This window comes from Moschus berezovskii, chromosome 23 (assembly GCF_049115385.1).
Source record: "Moschus berezovskii isolate FMDL1 chromosome 23, NW_MosBer_1.0, whole genome shotgun sequence".
Classification (NCBI taxonomy): Eukaryota; Metazoa; Chordata; class Mammalia; order Artiodactyla; family Moschidae; genus Moschus; species Moschus berezovskii.
In genome coordinates, this window is record NC_142482.1 from 18,264,255 (window position 1) to 18,282,689 (window position 18,435).

The 18,435-nt window shown below is 38.8% G+C and overlaps 1 protein-coding gene across 14 annotated transcripts in view; it reads right to left on the reverse strand.

The window, feature by feature from the left end:
* MLIP (muscular LMNA interacting protein) overlaps positions 1–18,435 on the reverse strand; it is a 301,520-nt gene that overhangs the window by 26,370 nt on the left and 256,715 nt on the right. For 11 of the 14 annotated variants that reach the window (XM_055406484.2, XM_055406489.2, XM_055406483.2 and 8 more), the window contains one exon: positions 11,055–11,258. The exons of the other annotated variants lie outside the window; for them this stretch is intronic. In XM_055406484.2, coding sequence (XP_055262459.2) covers positions 11,055–11,258 — 204 coding nt within the window. The remainder of the gene's footprint in view (positions 1–11,054; positions 11,259–18,435) is intronic. 14 annotated transcript variants of the gene reach the window in all.

The window sequence follows — 18,435 nt, forward strand, 5'->3', positions numbered from 1 at the left end:
CACTCACGCCCACCCACGGGTGTGTCTCACAGCCACCTTTAGTCTTCAGTCTCCTCATCCAGAAACTGAAGAAAGTCAGATGTTCCTGGTGGTTACTTAGTTCCTGTTCTGACATCTACATCCTGACATCTAACACAAAAAAAGCCTGTGATTCCAGAGCAGAGGCATCCAAGAACATGGTAATGCGGCTTCTCTGACAGATTATGTTGTGTGTGGGGGGGAGGGGGAAATTCCTTAAGAAAAACTAGTCCAGTACCAGCTGTTAAGCTAATTCTGTGGAATCCTGTACACATCATTTACACCTTCTGAGCCTCGGTCTTACATATGCAAAATAAAGGGGATAAAATCTACTTTACCATTGTTTTGAAATTTAAATAAAATACTGTCTATAAGGGAAGCAGCCTATAGTCTATGTTTTGTAAATATCAGTTCTTTTCACACAGAGTCTTGGAGACACATCGTCTCACAAGTTCAGATGAGCCCCTGCACCGGAGGCAGGGCTGTCTGGCAGTATTACCTCTTGCTAACTTCAAACCATACTTCTGATTCCAGCGGTTTCCTCAACAATCTGACCTGCTTTCATTTTCTCGAGTTTTCCCTATTTCTTTTCTTTCCCACCTGGAAACCATCCCCACACTGTTCCCTCTGCTTGGATGTCCAGATTGAACCCAATTTTCTTTATAAACCTTAGAAGAAAAATCATTTCCTCACTAAATATTCCCCGATTCATCAGATGGGGTCAGGATCACTGTTCGATGCACTCATAACTACTTGTCATCTGTGTGGCAGTTGTCACAATGATCATTTATAATGATTATTTTTGCTTATTTGTTTAATTTCTATGTTTCCCCAAATAGAAAGGAGGGAACTGACAAAGGCCCTTGCTTCCCAATGCATGAGCAGCACAGACACAGCGTTTTGCAAATAGGAGCTACTCGATATATCTTTATGAGACGAGTATAGCACGCTTTGTCAGCTGCCAGACTCCAGGGCTCTCAGACTTTGTGTTATAATAATAAAGTTTCAAGGCCTATGCTCTTTGTTATTCTTGGGGAATTAGGCTAGAAGGTGGACAAGGATTTTGTAACCTTGAACCCAATCACATAGCTTAGGGTTCATTTTCTCCTTCTAAAGCTATGCCCAGTTGTAAACTACTTATCTCAAAGGAATGCTGCTTTATTCTTGAAAGGTATTCGTGAAAGATTTTTTACATCTTTAGATCTAAATATTTAGAGCTTACATTAGAAAAGCGAGTTTTTATTTCAAAGCCCCCTCAGTCTCTGAATCAGTTGGTAAAAGATAGAATTACTTTAATTTTTCCCTTCTCCAGCTGAGCCATAATCTGCTTTAATTTCTCTGGATTGATTTCTGTTAAAATATCCAAAGAAACCTCAGGAAAAAAAAAAATCTCATTTCAGTGGAGCTACTAAAATATTTAATGCATGTTGGAAATATGCCTTTAATATTAACATTTTAAATTATCGAATTTCTGTAGATTCACAGGGTCAGTTCTCTGAGTAGCTATGCAATGATTATGTCAGTTAAGATATTCTCAATCCCATGGTAAAAATATAAATTTTACAATGAATTAAATTTGAAAATGAAGATATAGGAGATAAAACTGGGGAAAAAGAAACAAATGAGAAACGTCAACGTTTATAGGGTGAAATATCCAAGAGGAAAGAAGGGAGGGCCGTATCTGGGAAGAAGGCGAAAGCCCGTGTCCCAACTCACCCTGTGTGTAAAGCTTCCTGCCTTCCTTGGCCTTCCTACCTCATTCACACGCCTGGGCCAACCCCCCAATAATCCGTAATCTGAGAGCAAAAGTCAATAGAATCTAATGGCACCAAAGAGCTGACTATTACAATTGGGTTTTTATTCCCCCTCCTATTTCTAATACTGTGTACTTCTTATTCATAATCCATCTTCTAGGTAAATTCTTCACTATTCTATTAATAATAGACATCTCACCCTTGGCTTATTGTAAGTGGAGTGATCCTTTACACAGAAGAAGACAAATAATGGATGGAATTGAGCTGAAAACACCTCCATTTTGCTCACTGAAGTCTCACTTTTTCATCACAGGCAAGTTATATTTCCTTTTTATTCTTAATCTACAATATCAGCAGCAGCTGCTTGGAAAACAGCCTAATAAAAATGGATCAGTAAATATCCTTTTGACATATCATAAGGATAAAATACATTTCAAGTAAAATGCTTCATCTTTCTTAGCAAAAATGTAATTCTAATATAAAGCACTGCTATATTTTAAAATCTCTTTTTATGAAAAAGGCACTTTAATGTCTTAAAAAAATTAAATTATAAAAAACTGCATGTTGGCAGTATTTTTTTTTCAAAGAGAAATGACTTCTAATAATTGAAGCAGCACACTGGGAAAAAATATTTGTACCTTGAATTCAATAAGTCCAAGAATACTGGATATATAAACACTCAATCCAACTGCAAATGTTACAAGCACATGGGGACAATTTTGACTAAGAACTCAACCTTACATTTTACAACCTACTCTAATTAAAAGAAAAATTCTGTGACTTATGTTAGTATATACACTATTTAACAGTTGTGTTTCCTTTAACTTACTAGAGGGTATGAGAAAAAATCAATTATAATCAAACACTTGCAAAAATGTCAGTATAAACAGGTTTTCTTTCTAAAGTTATTTTTCATATTGAAGTTCATTTTCTTGTTGAATCATTACAGGATTTAAAAAGCAAAAGAGGAAAATGTTGCTATCACAGAGGAAGCATAAAATTTTCAGTGGAGCAGAAACCTTAAGATCACTCAATTCAGTGGAAGTTCTGAGTTTAGAAGTTTCAGCTGAGTCCCGTTAATCTGTATTTTTTAAGATCTTCAGGTAATTCCAATACAATCAGCCCAGGTGATCTCTGAGAGTAAAAGTTTTGGAACCAATCCCAATATCGTTTTATTACAGCTGAGAAAAAAGGAAACCCTCAGGAAGAGTGAAGCATGTGGCACAGTAGCATCTATATAAATTTAATTATAAATACACAAAATACTAATGCAATTTTGAAAGAAAATATATTAGCAACAATAGTGTAGCTGCCAAGGGGAAGAAGGAAAGCAAAGTGAAAAATTAAAATGAGACAGAATACATATGTGAATAAATTTGGAAGGATAAAAGTACTGAATGGATTGTAATAAAAGGAAAAAGTCAATTTTAAACAAGAGTAATGTCCTCCTATCTACACTGATGGATTGTTTCTTTACTCCAGCACCAGAATTCTACAAACAATAGGCAGCACGCTGAAAACATACAAAACTGTGTAGTTAAGGTAAAATGTGAAAGTTGCATGTATTGGTTGATCATGGTAACAATTCTAAGCTAGAGATTCTATTTTTATTGCTATTTTATAGGTAAGAAACTAAAGGACACGTTTTAATTACTTTTCCAAATATAAGCATAAAGCAATTCATTTATTCAACAAAATTGTCAGCAGCTGATGTCTTTATTATAGAGTCTGAAGACAAATCTTAAGCTGGTTCTCGCTGTAAGTATACCCACTGATCTGGAGCAGGCAATGGCAACCCACTGCAATGTTCTTGCCTGGAGAATCCCAGGGACAGGGGAGCCTGGTGGGCTGCCATCTATGGGGTCACACAGAGTTGGACACAACTGAAGCGACTTAGCAGCAGCAGCATACCCACTGATCAAGTCAAGGCACTTCTGCTAATAAGAAGGCTCAGTAAAAATAACTGAAATCACATCATCTAAAAAATATTTATTATTGACTAAAATGGTTTGTTACATTAATGTACCTGTAAAATACTGACTTTCAAAAAACTTTTTAAAATGAAATATTTTTTTAAAAATGGAAAACACATCAGTATGCTTTAAAAATAAAAAAAGATGAATGTTTATCCCACAGAGAAGTTAATGCTTTCTGGTCTCTGTGGCAAACCTTCAAGTCTAGCGATCGTCAGCAGCCCAGGGGTCTGAAGCAGGAGTGAGAGTGGGAGAGGTCATGACCTGGGCAGACAGGAGTGAGCAGTGAGGTCTCAGTTCCCTGCCCCAGAGCTGAACCTGGGAAGCCTGGGTGAAACCAGGAATCCTAACCACTAGTCCACCAGGGAATAGTGGCTGGAAGAGAGCCACTCTGGCTCTTGTCCCTCTTGAAAATAAGACTTTTCAAGGATACAGAGCCATAGAAACAGGCACAAAGCTGATGATGAGAGGCACAGCTCAGTCATCTCTGCGCGGGAGGACATGCAGAGAAGCAGTTTATTCATTTAAGACAGAGGAGAGGCAGAAACACACACCCAGAGAAGAGCGCAGGTGTCCTCCTGAATGGGGTTGGGGGGAGAAGATACTTAGATCATTATTTATCTGTCACTTAGAGCAGGCAGTTCCTCCTGGCCCTTGTCTTCCCCTAGCCAATCATCCTGCTTCATTTCCCACATCTGACCTGGTCCAGGGCCCTCCCGGACAAGCATTTGCATCCTTTAGCCAAGATGGATTACACTGCAGGGGTTCACTGGAAGATTCACAGTGCCTATTATGGAAGAGCAGCCCCTCTATTTTTTTTGACCCCCAAGGAACTTTTCTGTATATGTGCAGTCAGGGAAGTCTCCTTGACCCTAAGAATGACAGATGTGGTCATCTTATCTCTTTACTCCAGCAGAGCTCAGCTCCTGCCATGAACTTTTTCCTTGAAGTAACAAGGAAAACAAATCTCCAATGTACTGAGTTTGACAAATTCTAGCTGCTCAGCCATGGAGCTAATCTACCTCCCACCTCAGTCATGGCTGGGAAGAGTATTCTGGACAGGAAGAAAAGAGGTAGAAGATGAATAACTAACTCTCTCCTGCTCCAAAGGGAAAGCTATAGTGGAAGGAAGGATACACCAGAGATAAGCACTGGAATATTCAAATTGAAAGTGCTGGAACCAGCCCTTGCATAGAAAATACAAAACAGAATTTAACGGCAGAGGAACCTACGGGGGGCATGTATGTAAACAAATCAGCTTAGTCCTCCACAGACAAAAACAGACCAGAAATAACATGGAAAGTGCTCACAGACAAGGCTCAAAAATTTTTTACAAAACTGAAGGTGAAATAAAATGGCTGGACAGTCACACAGGCAGCCCCCTAAATAATCTAATTTTTTTTAATGACACAAGATATCCTCAGAATTCCTGTGAATTTTCTCCTGGGGCTTCAAAGCTGTCTCTCTGTCTATAAAAATTTTTTTCTTCCTTGTAAAATCTCTCAAGCTTTCCCTGTAAAAAGAGCCTCCCAGAGTAGGAAATCCCAGCCTTCCTCCTGCCAGCAGATCAGAAAAGCCATCTGATGGTGACGGCTTAGTTCTGTCTCCTCCCGGCTCTAATCATCACTGGCGTGAGTTTGCTTGTTGCTGGTGTAAACTGGCAGAGCAGAGACTCTGGGGAAACAAGGACAAGAAAGAACATCCTGTCAACACAGCCAATGGTTGTGCTAAATGAAAGGTCAGAAACGTAGCTGGGACAAGAAAAGAGGAAAAAGCGCACAAGGCCGACAGCTTCAGCTGGAATATGAAAGTGGCCACCAGAGTTGGAATTCTGGGTTGACTTAAAAAGACAGGGCTACCTCAGAGACTGTGAGAGTGGAAGACAGAATAAATGAGGCAGAGGCTGGAAAATAGATGTTTGGGAGAGCAATAAGCTTTCCACAGATGCACATTAAAGGTATGTAGATTTTCTCACCTGAGGGTCAAGAAGGTAGCTGAGACCCCAGGGCAGTGCGTCAGTGGGGCCAGAGAAGAGAAGTCTTTCTAAATGAACTGAATTCTCAAAAATAGAGGGTGGACAACACTAGACCTAAACATAAAAGATGTGCTGGGTCATTTTTAGCTTTGCAGATAAACATTTTTAAATGCATTGCAAGATGGAGGAAAAAATGGCCAAATGACTCTAGATGAGAGACAATTTTAAAACTGACTTGGAGGTCACAACAGAATTTTAGAGAGTAGGCAAATTCACAAATATGGGTTCTTGCGGAGTTCCTACGGCAAAGGAGGCATGAACAGAAGAGGAGAGAATATGTGGAGGCTCTAAGCTGATGGTTCTGAGATGAGCAGGTTCCAAGTCTACCTGCTCCTAGCAGGTAAGTAACAATGTTTTCCAATGCATGCTCAGGAGTACTGACCTACAGCCAATGAGGTCATGCTGTGCAGAAGAAAGAAGGATGCAGTAAAGCATTATAGGATTGATGGTCACGGACTGACAGGACTGCAGACACCCCGTGGACTCCAGCATCCACATTCAGGCAAGGACAATCAGAGGTCTCCTGCCTTCATGTACCATTCCATTCAAGGCCCTCCATAAGCTCACTGGAACCTGGAGGTAGCCCTCAAAATGGTAGATCCTTAATTGATGTAAACTGTACTGAATGTAGCCATAAACCTCTAAATTGATTCAGATTTAGCTTCTGCTTAAAATAGAAATAATCTGAAATTTATATTCAAACATCTTGTGCTCCTAGTGAATAGGTTGGGTCATTTTAGTATTTGTTCACCATTAGCACATATTTGTTGCTCTACCTATAATGTGAAAAATACCATATTAAGCATGTCATGGCCTAGATGGACACTAAAACAATCACAACAAATAAATACTTGATAACCTTGATGGAGAAGGCAATGGCAAGCCACTCCAGTACTCTTGCCTAGAAAATCCCATGCATGGAGCAGCCTGGTAGGCTGCAGTCTGTGGGGTCGCTAAGGGTCGGACACGACTGAGCGACTTCACTTTCACTTTTCACTTTCACACATTGGAGAAGGAAATGGCAACCCACTCCAGTGTTCTTGCCTGGAGAATCCCAGGGACGGGGGAGTCTGGTGGGCTTCCGTCTATGGGGTCACACAGAGTCGGACACGACTGAAGTGACTTAGCAGCAGCAACCTTTAATATGCATGAGATACCTTGGCACAGGCAAAGGTTATAGAAACTGAAAGAGAAATACCACTTTGGGTGCTGATACAGGGGGAAACTTCACAGAGGAGGAGGGATCATTTAGGTCATGAAATTTGAAGATGATTTTCATAAGTAAGGTGAAAAGCAGGAAGGTATTTTTATACGGGGAGAATGAGTGAGCAAGTTGAATAGCAAGAAATTCCCAAGGCACACCTGGAGGAAAATAGCAGGTTAGCTTAAGCAAAGTGGAATACTAACAAAGAGTAGTAAGAGATAACAGCATGACAGACGTAAGAAGAATCCATGCAACTTGGTGAATGACTAGCTATGACAACAAAGCAGAAAAAGCATGATTTGTGAATCAAGTTTCAAGTCTGGGGGCTGAGCATCATGGTATTAAAGACAGACGTAGGGAAGCCAGAACGGAACTGGTTTGAGGTGACGTGAGATGATGAGTTTGAGGAGACAACATGACAGCCGAGGGGAAGTCACAAGTAAGCAGCTGAAGGTATAAAGCTGGATCTCAAAGGAGAAACAGAATTGGAAATGTGGATTTGAGGATTATCAGTACAGCTAAGATCATCCCAGAAGCCTGTGAGTGGGTGAGTGTCAAGTGAGGCAACTGGAGACAAGACACAGAGGAAGAAGAAGTGTCCACCGAGAAAGAAGGAACAGTAAGGGAGTGAAAATGTACATATTACCCCAACGCGGAGTGCAGTCGGAGATCCAAGAGTGAATGATCAACAGTGTCAGTTGCGACAAGGGATAAAGGAGAAGACTTGGTTAAATTCAGCTGAGTTTGTTGACAAGCAGTTTACCCCTGAGAGAGAAACTGCAGTAGAATGATAAAGGTGAAAGACAAAATGCTTTCAAGAATAAAGAGTGAGTTTATAGAGGGGGATGAAAATAATAGCTACTAACCCCTTTGAGAGAAAGAAAGTCTTGAAATTACTAGGTTTGCAACATTGTGAAAGAAAAGGATGGAAAAGTATTCATTTTAGTTTGTGTTTCGAAGTTTCTGCACTCAAAGAAGAGTTCATTGGAAAAAGAACAAATAGAAATGTAAGAAAGAAATGGGACTGACAATTCAGGAAGAGCCGAGTCATTGGAAAAGACCCTGATGCTGGGCAAGATTGAAGGCAAAAGGAGAAGAGGGCAGCAGAGGATGAGATGGTTGGATAGGATCACTGACTCAATGGACATGAATCTGAGCAAACTCCAGGAGATGGGGAAGGACCGGAAAGCCTGGCGTGCCGCGGTCCACAGATCACAAAGAGTCAGGCATGACTTAGCAACTGAACAACAGTTAGTAACAAGATCTAACTCTTGCATGATCCTCATGTCCCAAGCACTATTCTAAATACTTTACACATACTAGCCCATCTTATCATATTCTAATAAGGTTCCGTTCCGTCGCTCAGTCGTGTCTGACTTTTTGCGACCCCATGGACTGTAGCCTACCAGGCTTCTCCGTCCATGGGAGTCTCCAGGCAAGAATACTGGAGTGGGTTACCGTTTCCTTCTCCAGGGGATCTTCCCGACCCAGGGATCGAACCCGGGTCTCCCGCATTGGAGGCAGACGCTTTAACCTCTGAGCCACCAGGGAAGCCCCCTAATAAGGTAGGTTCTATTATTATCCTCACTTTATAGATGAATAAATGGAGACATTTGGAGGCTATATAATGTACGCAGTATCACCATCTGGAAAGAATGGTGTCAAGAAATGAACTCGGATGGACTGATTGAAGACATTGCACGCTTATCTACTGGGCTATGTTAGTTCCAAGGGTTAAAGAAGGAAGTAAGAGTAACAACTCCCTTCGTGAGGTGGAGGAAAGAGAGGATACACTGGTATAACCAAGATAAAAGGGAAAGTGCCTCAACATCATCATGTGTGATAGGATATCATATGAGGTTCATCATATGAACTTATGAAAGTGGGAGAAGAGATCAGGGATTAGTGTAAAGATTTAGGGCAAGAGGAGCATACACTACAGACGCCACAGAAGAATAAAACCTGTCAAACAGTTTTCTGTAGCTACGGTTGATAAAGAAGCCCCAAAGATAGCTATGTAAGGTCAGGTTCAGTGTGGGTCTCTGGGGGAGGGGTGGGAAGGTTTGAGTTTGGAGATAAACCCAAGCAGGTAAGGCTGAAAGTGAAGCGTGGAAAGGATGTTAGGATACTGAAGAGAAGTTAATTTAAATGACTATGTTTTACCATTCCACACAAGTTATTTCATTTAGTACACTGTTGGCCATTACAATACAAGTTAGTAAACACAAAGGTCAAGTTGAATAATCCATACATTTTAATAAGAGCAATTAAAATATCAGACTAAGCAATTGAATATTCCATCAAGAAATGCTAACATTATTATTATTTCAGATGTGAATGTTTCTTTATTCAATATCAATAAACCTCAGACACTGAAAGACAAAATCTATTGTGAAGTTTTTATAAAATGAAAATAGTTGTCCAGCCTCAAATGGCTGCGGTATATTTTTCTTCACAGGCAGACCAAGAAAAGGCTAAAACATGGATGAAATACTGACTTTATCTTTGCTGAATGTCTCCAGGAAACACTACCAAAATGTCAAAGGAAGAACTATTTGGAGCAACTGATATTTATAAAATACAATTATAATCCTATGATGCTCATTGATGACATCATAAGAAAATGGTATGTTATCAAATATTAACTCTAATAGCTAAATGAATTTCATAGATGTTTGCTAGTATTAAAATAGGGAGAAGTTAAAGCAATATAAAATCATTTAAAAATACTTTTTAAATGGTCTAGAAATACTTTTCTAGACCAAGAGTTAGAAGCAACCAAAGGTCATACAAATGCCATCCTGAACTTAGCCTAAAAACACTTTGTTTGCAGAAAATGATTACTTTTTAAAAATGTGTTACTTTTCCCATAAATTTTTAAAGTTGATATGTTGTATTTTCATTTTTTGTTTAGTTCAAGAAATTTTCTTTCTCTTTCTCTTGTTTTTTTATCTGCATGGCATGCAAGATCTTAGTTCCCCAACCAGGGATTGAACTCACTCTCCCTGCAAAGGAAGCTCAGATCCTCAACCACAGGACTGCCAGGGGAGTCCCAGTAATGAATACTTTAAAAATTTAATTCAGGGTTGACCATTCAATCATGATTAAATGCTATTAAATATAAAAAGCAAAATTTTCCTCATAATTGTGCTCACTTTTTCTATGATTTTTTGGTGTTTAGATTGGATTGACAAACAGTTGTCTTTTTTTAATGTTTTTGGGTTCAAGGAATTTTAGTCAACTGCATACACTCTGGAACATATGGTCTTGACTGATTTCCAAGTATAGAGGTATATTTCATTAAATATAGAGATTTTGCAAAACAAATGCTTTAAAACAAGATTTTTAATTTAAAAATGATTTAACTGCTGATTGATTTTGACTAGTCAATTCTTTTAGAAAAGTTCAAAATCTGAGAGCCTATGCTAGCCAGAACGTCCTTATGGTGATGCTTAGAAGAGCAAAGGATGCTTATACATAAGCCTCTTGTGCTACTGACTGCTTGCTTCTAATAAAAGATTCATGATTACATTCCAAAGCCAACTATAAAATTTTTGTTTTGTTAAAAACATATTTTAGGTACTGAACACCTCATTACTTGTTACATGTCTCACCATCATACATTATGAGGCAAAGAGATTCATCTTAAAATAAAATATCAATATTATGTTACAGATATCCATAGAAATTCTAAGTATTCCATTGCACACTGACTGCAATTATAAATGCTTCCTCATCAAGGCACTGTCATTTTTGAGACATTTTTAAGAACTTTGAACTGAGACTAGAAGATAAACTAATAATGGCCTCTTGTCATGCTTTGAAACATGTCTTGGGATTTCCACTTTGGGATTACAGCATGAAACAATAAGCAATGCAAATCAGGAAATTACTCTGAAAGGAAACAAATATTTCACACTTTCCCAAGGTTAATTATTATCTTTTTGTAAGGACATGTGCCTTCCCAAAAATATTTAATATTCTTAATATACTTCAATATTTATAACACGTATTTTCTCCACATTTAAAAAGTTAAGCATGAAGAAGTTCAGAGCATGGGGCATTCTCACCTTATTATATGCGCTGTGACTAAACAAGGTGTGAGAATTCTCCTTTTCATCACTCAGGGAGGAGGACAAGTGACTGAAGGGTCCGGGGGAAAGACAGTCAGCATGCGGGCGGGTCTGTGGTCGCAGGAGGGACTTAGCAGGAGGATGGAGTCTAGTCTGATATAAAGGATGGAGAGAAACAGGCTTGGGAGGGACAGACGCATCCTGGGAAGAAGAAAGGCATAAAGAGGATATTAGTGGGCAAAAGTCACGCTTACTGGAAGCTGAGTCTAAGTACTACTGATGCTGGGCTTCCCTGGTGGCTCAGATGTTTAAGAATCTGCCTGAAATGCAGGAGACCTGGGTTCGATCCCTGGGCTGGGAAGATCAACTGGAGAAGGGAATGGCTACCTATTCCAGTATTTTTGCCTAGGAAATCCCTTGGACAGAGGAGCCTGGCCAGCTACAGTCCATGGGGTCACAAAGAGTCGGACAAGACTGAGTGACATACACACTGTGGACACTGCATCAGAATATTTTACTAGCAGGAAGTAAATCTCTCCTCACACTTTGGATCCTCACAAGACTCCTGCTTTTACAGTGCATTGTCTGTCTCTTCCAGTAACTTCTGTAGGTTTTACACCTCCAGCCTTTCCTGCAGAACTGAGCTAGTATCTGCAGTGACTCCTGATGGGACCACATTTGTTTAAGGACAAAACTTATCCCAAAGGCGGGAAGATGGGACTAAAGTCTCTAATGAAGAGGTAAGAGTGGAAATTAACTTAAAAGTACTTGTGATTTGGTCCGGAAGAAACTGGGGGAAGAAAGTGGGAGGGCATCATAGAGAATATCAACTCATGATTTAAGCCATAATGCCATGAGTCTCTGGGTTGGGCTGAGTATGAGGAAGAAATCAGAGAGAGGTGAGTCTAGAAAGAATGAACAAAGATGTTCATTCCAGGAAGTGTGTTATTTTGGGAAGAAACTGGAGAGCAAACAGACGAGCTTAACTGTAGAGGAGAGAGGCAATGAGGTTTTAACCTAAGAGGGTCTTTCCACCCCTGGAAAGGGATACCTGTGGAAGTCTCGAAGGAAGTAAGAACTAGTAGGTGAGACCTTCAATTATGTGAAAGGAGCAAAAAAACCACCATGGGGGAAAGTCTCGAGCTTACAAAGAAAACTCAAAAGAAGGGCCTATATACATATTTATCATAAAAGAAAAGTGTTACTATTTTGCAGATCTTTTTTAAGCACCTCTTATATTCCTGAAATTTTTACTGTAAGATAATAAATTGACAGTGATTATCCTACAATAAAATTCCTTAGGGCATAAACCTTATAAAATGAAATCCATTTTATTCACTTTTGTAACCTCAGCATCAAGCATAATGCCTAATGGAGCAGATGTTCAATGCAATAATGACTAAATTTTCAAAAGAATATGATATATTCAAAGAGGTCAATAATGCATTCAATTATTTCATTATTTTTCTGTTCTACTAGCAATAAATGAATGCATTTGGCTGTGTGAAACGGAAATTTAATACAAAATAATGCACATTACTCAAAATGACATTCAGGTAAACAGGAAAATTCAAGTTTTAAAACTATTCAATTAATATTATTTTCTCTTAGCCAAATTGATTTTGTCAAAATCATGATTGATTAAGTCACTAATTGGTTTTCTAAAATTTATGCTGAATCTGTTTGCTGCATCAGAAGATGCCTCCTGCAATGGGGTCAAACTTACTTTAAAAACTTACTTCAAAACATACTTTAAAACTATTTAAGCAAGCTAATCACCCTGATACCAAAACCAGATAAACACAACACAAAAAAGAAAACTACAGGACAGTATTACTGATGAACATAGATGTAAAATCCTCAACAAAATTTTAGCAAACAGAATTCAGCAACACATCAAAAAGCTCGTACAGCATAATCAAGTTGGGTTTATTCCAGGGATGCAAGGTTCTTTAATATATGCAAATCAATCTATGTGATACACCATATTAACAAATTGAAAGATAAAAGCCATATGGTCATCTCAATAGATGCAGAAAAAGCCTTTGACAAAATTCAGCACCTATTTATGATTAAAACTCTTCAAAAAATGAGCATGGAAGGAACCTACCTCAACATAGTAAAGGGCATATATGATAAGCCTGCAGCAAACATTATTCTCAATGGTGAAAAACTGAAAGGATTCACCCTAAGATCAGGAAAAAGGCATGGGTGCCCACTTTTGCCACTATTATTCCACATAGTTCTGGAAGTCCTAGCTACAGCAATCAGAGAAGAAAAAGAAATAAAAGGAATCCAGATTGGAAAAGAAGAAGCTCTCACTGTTTGCAGATGATATGATACTGTACATAGAAAACCCTAAAGACAATATCAGAAAATGACTAGAGCTAATCAGTGAATTTAGCAAAGTTGCAGGACACAAAATCAATACACAGAACTCACTTATATTTCTCTATACTAACAATGAAAAATCAGAAAGAGAAATTAAGGGATCAATCCCATTCACCACTGCAACAAAAACAATTAAATATCTAGGAATAAACTTACCTAAGCAGACAAAAGAACTGTACACAGAAAAGTATAAGATGCTGATGAAAGAAATCAAAGACACAAACAGATGGAGAGATGTTCCACGTTCCTGGGTAGGAAGAATCAATACTGTGAAAATGACTGTACTACCAAACACAATCTACAGATTCAATGCGATCCCTATCAAATTACCAACGGCATTTTTCACAGAACTAGAACAAAAATTCTCACAATTCATATGGAAACATAAAAGGCCCCAAATAGCCAAAGCAGTCTTGAGAAAGAAGAATGGAGCTGGAGGAATCAACCTTCCTGACTTCAGATTATACTACAAAGCTACAGTCATCAAGACAGTGTGGTACTGACAGAAAAACAGAAATATAGACCAATGGAACAAGATAGAAAACCCAGAAATAAATCCATGCACCTATGGGTACCTTATATTTGACAAAGGAGGCAAGAATATACAATGGGGCAAAGACAGCCTCTTCAATAAATGCTGCTGGGAAAACATGTAAAAGAATGAAATGAGAACACTTCCTAACACCATACACAAAGATAAACTCAAAATGGATTAATGACCTAAACGTAAGATCAGAATCTGGAAGACTCTTAGAGGAAAACATAGGCAGAACATTCGATGACATAAATCAAAGCAAGATCCTCTATGATCTACCTCCTAGAGTAATGGAAATGAAAACAAAAGTAAACAAGTGGGACCTGATTAAACTGAAAAGCTTTTGCACAGCAAAGGAAACTATAAGCAAGGTGAAAAGACAACCCTCAGAATGAGAGAAAATAATAGCAAATGAAACAACTGACAAAGGATCAATTTCCAAAATATACAAGCAGCTCATACAACTCAATACCAGAAAAACAAACAACCCAATCAAAAAGTTGGAAAAAGGCCTAGACAGATATTTCTCCAAAGAAGACATACAGATGGCTAATAAACACATGAAAAGATGCTCAACATTGCTCATTACTGGACAAACGCAAATCAAATCTACAATGAGATATCACCTCACACCAGTCAGAATGGTTTATTAGTTTGTGTTTTTTTACCTCGTGTTTATTTTAAATATCAAGAAAATACAAATCTACATTTCACTTCATATATACAGACTATAAGATACATTTATTAAATAGAAGCAATCTATACACAGTGTTCTGAATCTTTTTTTTTTTTTCCATTTGACATTTTGGGGACATTTCAGTACATGAAAGCTATGGATTCCCTATGAGCCACATTACCGACTTATCTCACTGGTTATAACCATCATCCAGTGCTTCTCTTGGAAGTCCCAGGTATAAAACCTAAAATGCCAAATCAGCTAGAACTGTCATAAATTTAGTTCTTCTTTGCCAGCTTGTACAATTTTCAGGATTTTCTTTTGTCTAATCCCATTGACTAAACCTAGATAGTCTATGAAAAAGCAGAGACATTACTTTGCCAACCAAGGTCCGTCTAGTCAAGTCTGTGGTTTTTCCCGTGGTCATGTATGGATGTGAGAGTTAGACTGTGAAGAAAGCTGAGCGCCGAAGAATTGATGCTTTTGAACTGTGGTGTTGGAGAAGACTCTTAAGAGTCCCGTGGACTGCAAGGAGATCCAACCAGTCCATTCTAAAGGAGATCAATCCTGGGTGTTCATTGGAAGGACTGACGGTGAAGCTCCAATACTTTGGCCACCTCATGCGAAGAGTTGACTCACTGGAAAAGACTCTGATGCTGGGAAGGATTGGGGCGGGAGGAGACGGGGACGACAGAGAATGAGATGGCTGGATGGCATCACCGACTCTGTGGACATGAGTTTGAGTGAACTCCGGGAGTTGGTGATGGACAGGGAGGCCTGGCGTGCTGCAGTCCACGGGGTCACAGAGAGTCGGACACGACTGAGCGATGAACTGAACTGAAGGAAATTTTGGCCAGGAGTCCACCTTCCCAATATGAAGATTATACTCTCTCCTGTTTCAGTTTGTAGAGCAAAACTTTGTCATCCTCAACTCTTCTCACTCACTGGGGTTTACAGTCCCAGCTTTTGTTATCCAGTCTGGCAGGCTTTTCTTTTCCCTTTATAAAAATTTTGTTAATCTCCACAGTAAATGAATCTTTCCTGGACTGTAAGTTTTTGCAAGAGGTACATATGAGGAAGGGACAGTTACCTGGGATTGTCTTTGTGCTCCAAAGATACAGGCTTTGGGGTGTGAGTCTGTCTAGCCTTTATTTTTCCTTAAATAATGAAGACTGTCATCTGTACAGTATTTTATGTGGCAACTTATCTGTGTTCAGGCTGCCATAGAGAGAGCCTCCTACAAACATGACTTACTCTGTGATTCACTGTATAGCCTCACCTCTTCTACGTCCCAGAACAAAATCAGGTCAGGGATCTTCTGTTACCAACACGTGCACCCATGCAAAGACAAGTGGCTGGGGTTTGCATACGAAGGTGTATTCCACACATTCAAGAAGGGTGTTTGCTGACTGTAACCTTACTCCATTTCCTCCCCAGTTCACATCTGCTCACACTTGGCACCGATCTTAGCATCCTTTAGTTGTCAGCTCACTGTTTCTTGTTTGTTTCTCTCCTTTGTGCTTCCAGATGATGTCAATGATAAAATGTGATTCACGGCTAATTTGATAGTTGTCATAGTCAAGAACCTCCTTTACAGTTCTGAAAAACACTCGTGATGCATCATGAACTTTTCAAAACAGTTCGCCATAAGGAAATAACTTGAACAACTCTGGATGAGCCAAAATATTTTCTTGGTTCTTCTCTATCTCATTATTGTAAATTATGTAAATATCTTTCATATCCATGTCCCTATATTCCTATTCCTATATATAGGTGTCTTTATGTATAAAATCATATGCATATATGTAATATATACAGTGTGTATGTGTATCTACATCTTCCTTTTCATCATAGCTTATCTATGAATATTTATATAATTTGCAACCTCATAACACAGTCCATTTTATATATATATATATATATACTCCATTGCTGATTATACCTTCACAGCTTTCTCAAAGAACAATGATTTCATTAAAGGCACTTATTTTAGAAAATAAAATATATTCTGACTTAATTTTCCTTTAACTGTTTCATATTTAGAACACAAATGCTATAATGAGAATATTTTCACATTTATACTTTGATCCGGCTGCATAATAAAATTCCAATATAATGTAATTTGCTCATTACTTTTTCAAACATTCAGAGGTGTTTTCTATGCATTTTCTAAAGGCATTTGATACCAAGGAGTAAATTTCAGTTCATCATTCTTTTGTTTTCTATGTGCCATATTACAATGTTTACTGCAGTAGGAAAAAATACATGTATCCCCAGTGAAATTGGATTTTCAATTTATTCCTTTATTAAGGTTCCTCAGAAAAGATTTTGTCATTTATTTAAGGAAAACTTTAATACTTAGTGCCCCTTGCCTTTAAACAAGCAAGCTCTGGCAGTTGGTGATGGACAGGGAAGCCTGGCATTCTGCAGTCCATGGGGTCATAAAAAGCCGGACACAACTGAGCGACTGAACTGAACTGAACTGCCTTTAAACATTCCCGAAAATTGCACAGCATCTCCAAGTCCTAGATGCCTACTTTGTAAATGCCTTACTAATTATGATGCCATAATACAATTATTATTTAAAATCCAAAGCAAAAAAATATAAGCTGAGGGCTGCTGCTGCTAAGTCGCTTCATTTGTGTCTGACTCTGTGCGACCCCATAGATGGCAGCCCACCAGGCTCCCCTGTCACTGGGATTCTCCAGGCAAGAACCCTGGAGTGGGTTGCCATTTTCTTCTCCAATGCGTGAAAGTGAAAAGTGAAAGTGAAGTCGCTCAGTCGTGTCCGACTCTTCACGACCCCATGGACTGCAGCCTACCAGGCTCCTCCGCCCATGGGATTTTCCAGGCAAGAGTACTGGAGTGGGATGCCATTGCCTTCTCCGAAGCTGAGGGCTAGGTATGCTAATAATTAAATAGTTACAAAACAAAAACAAACTCACAGACATAGAGGACAGACTTGTGGTTTCCAAGGGAGAGGGGTGGAGAAGGGATGGACTGAGAGTTTGGGATTAGCAGACACAAATTCTTATATATACTGAATCAATAAACAATAAGGTCCTACTGTTTATAGATTAGTGAACTATCTTCAAAATCCTATGAATGGAAAAAAATGTGAAAAAGAATTTAGTGTATAACTGAATCAATTTGCAGTATTCCAGAAATTATACAACACTGCAAATCAACTATACTTCAAAAAAATTTTAAAATATAATGAAAGCAGACATAAAATCTTACTTCAAATATTAACATATATTAGGTTCATCCCATTACACCAGCCCCGAGCATCTGGTGTCATGCATAGAACTTGGACTGGCGATTTGTTTCACATATGATAATACACATGTTTCAATGCCATTCAGAGGGATGGGATGGGGAGGGATGTGGGAGGGGTGTTCAAGATGGGGAACATATGTACACCCGGGGCAGATTCATATCAGTGTATGGCAAAACCAATACAATAATGTAAGGTAAAAAAAAAAAGAAAATAATAAATAAATAAAATGTAAAAAAAATAAAAATGTAACTCTAAAAAAAAAAGACAACATATATTAGGGAATCTAGAAAAACGGTACTGATGAAGCTATCTGCAGGGCAGGAATAGAGATGCAGACATAGAGAACAGACTTGTGGACACAGCGAGGGAAGGGAAGGATGGGGCAAACTGAGAGAGTAATGACGACATACATGCACCACCATGTGTAAAACAGATAGCTAGAGGGAAGCTGCTGTGTAACAGTGAACCCAGCCTGATGCTCCAGGGACACCCCGGA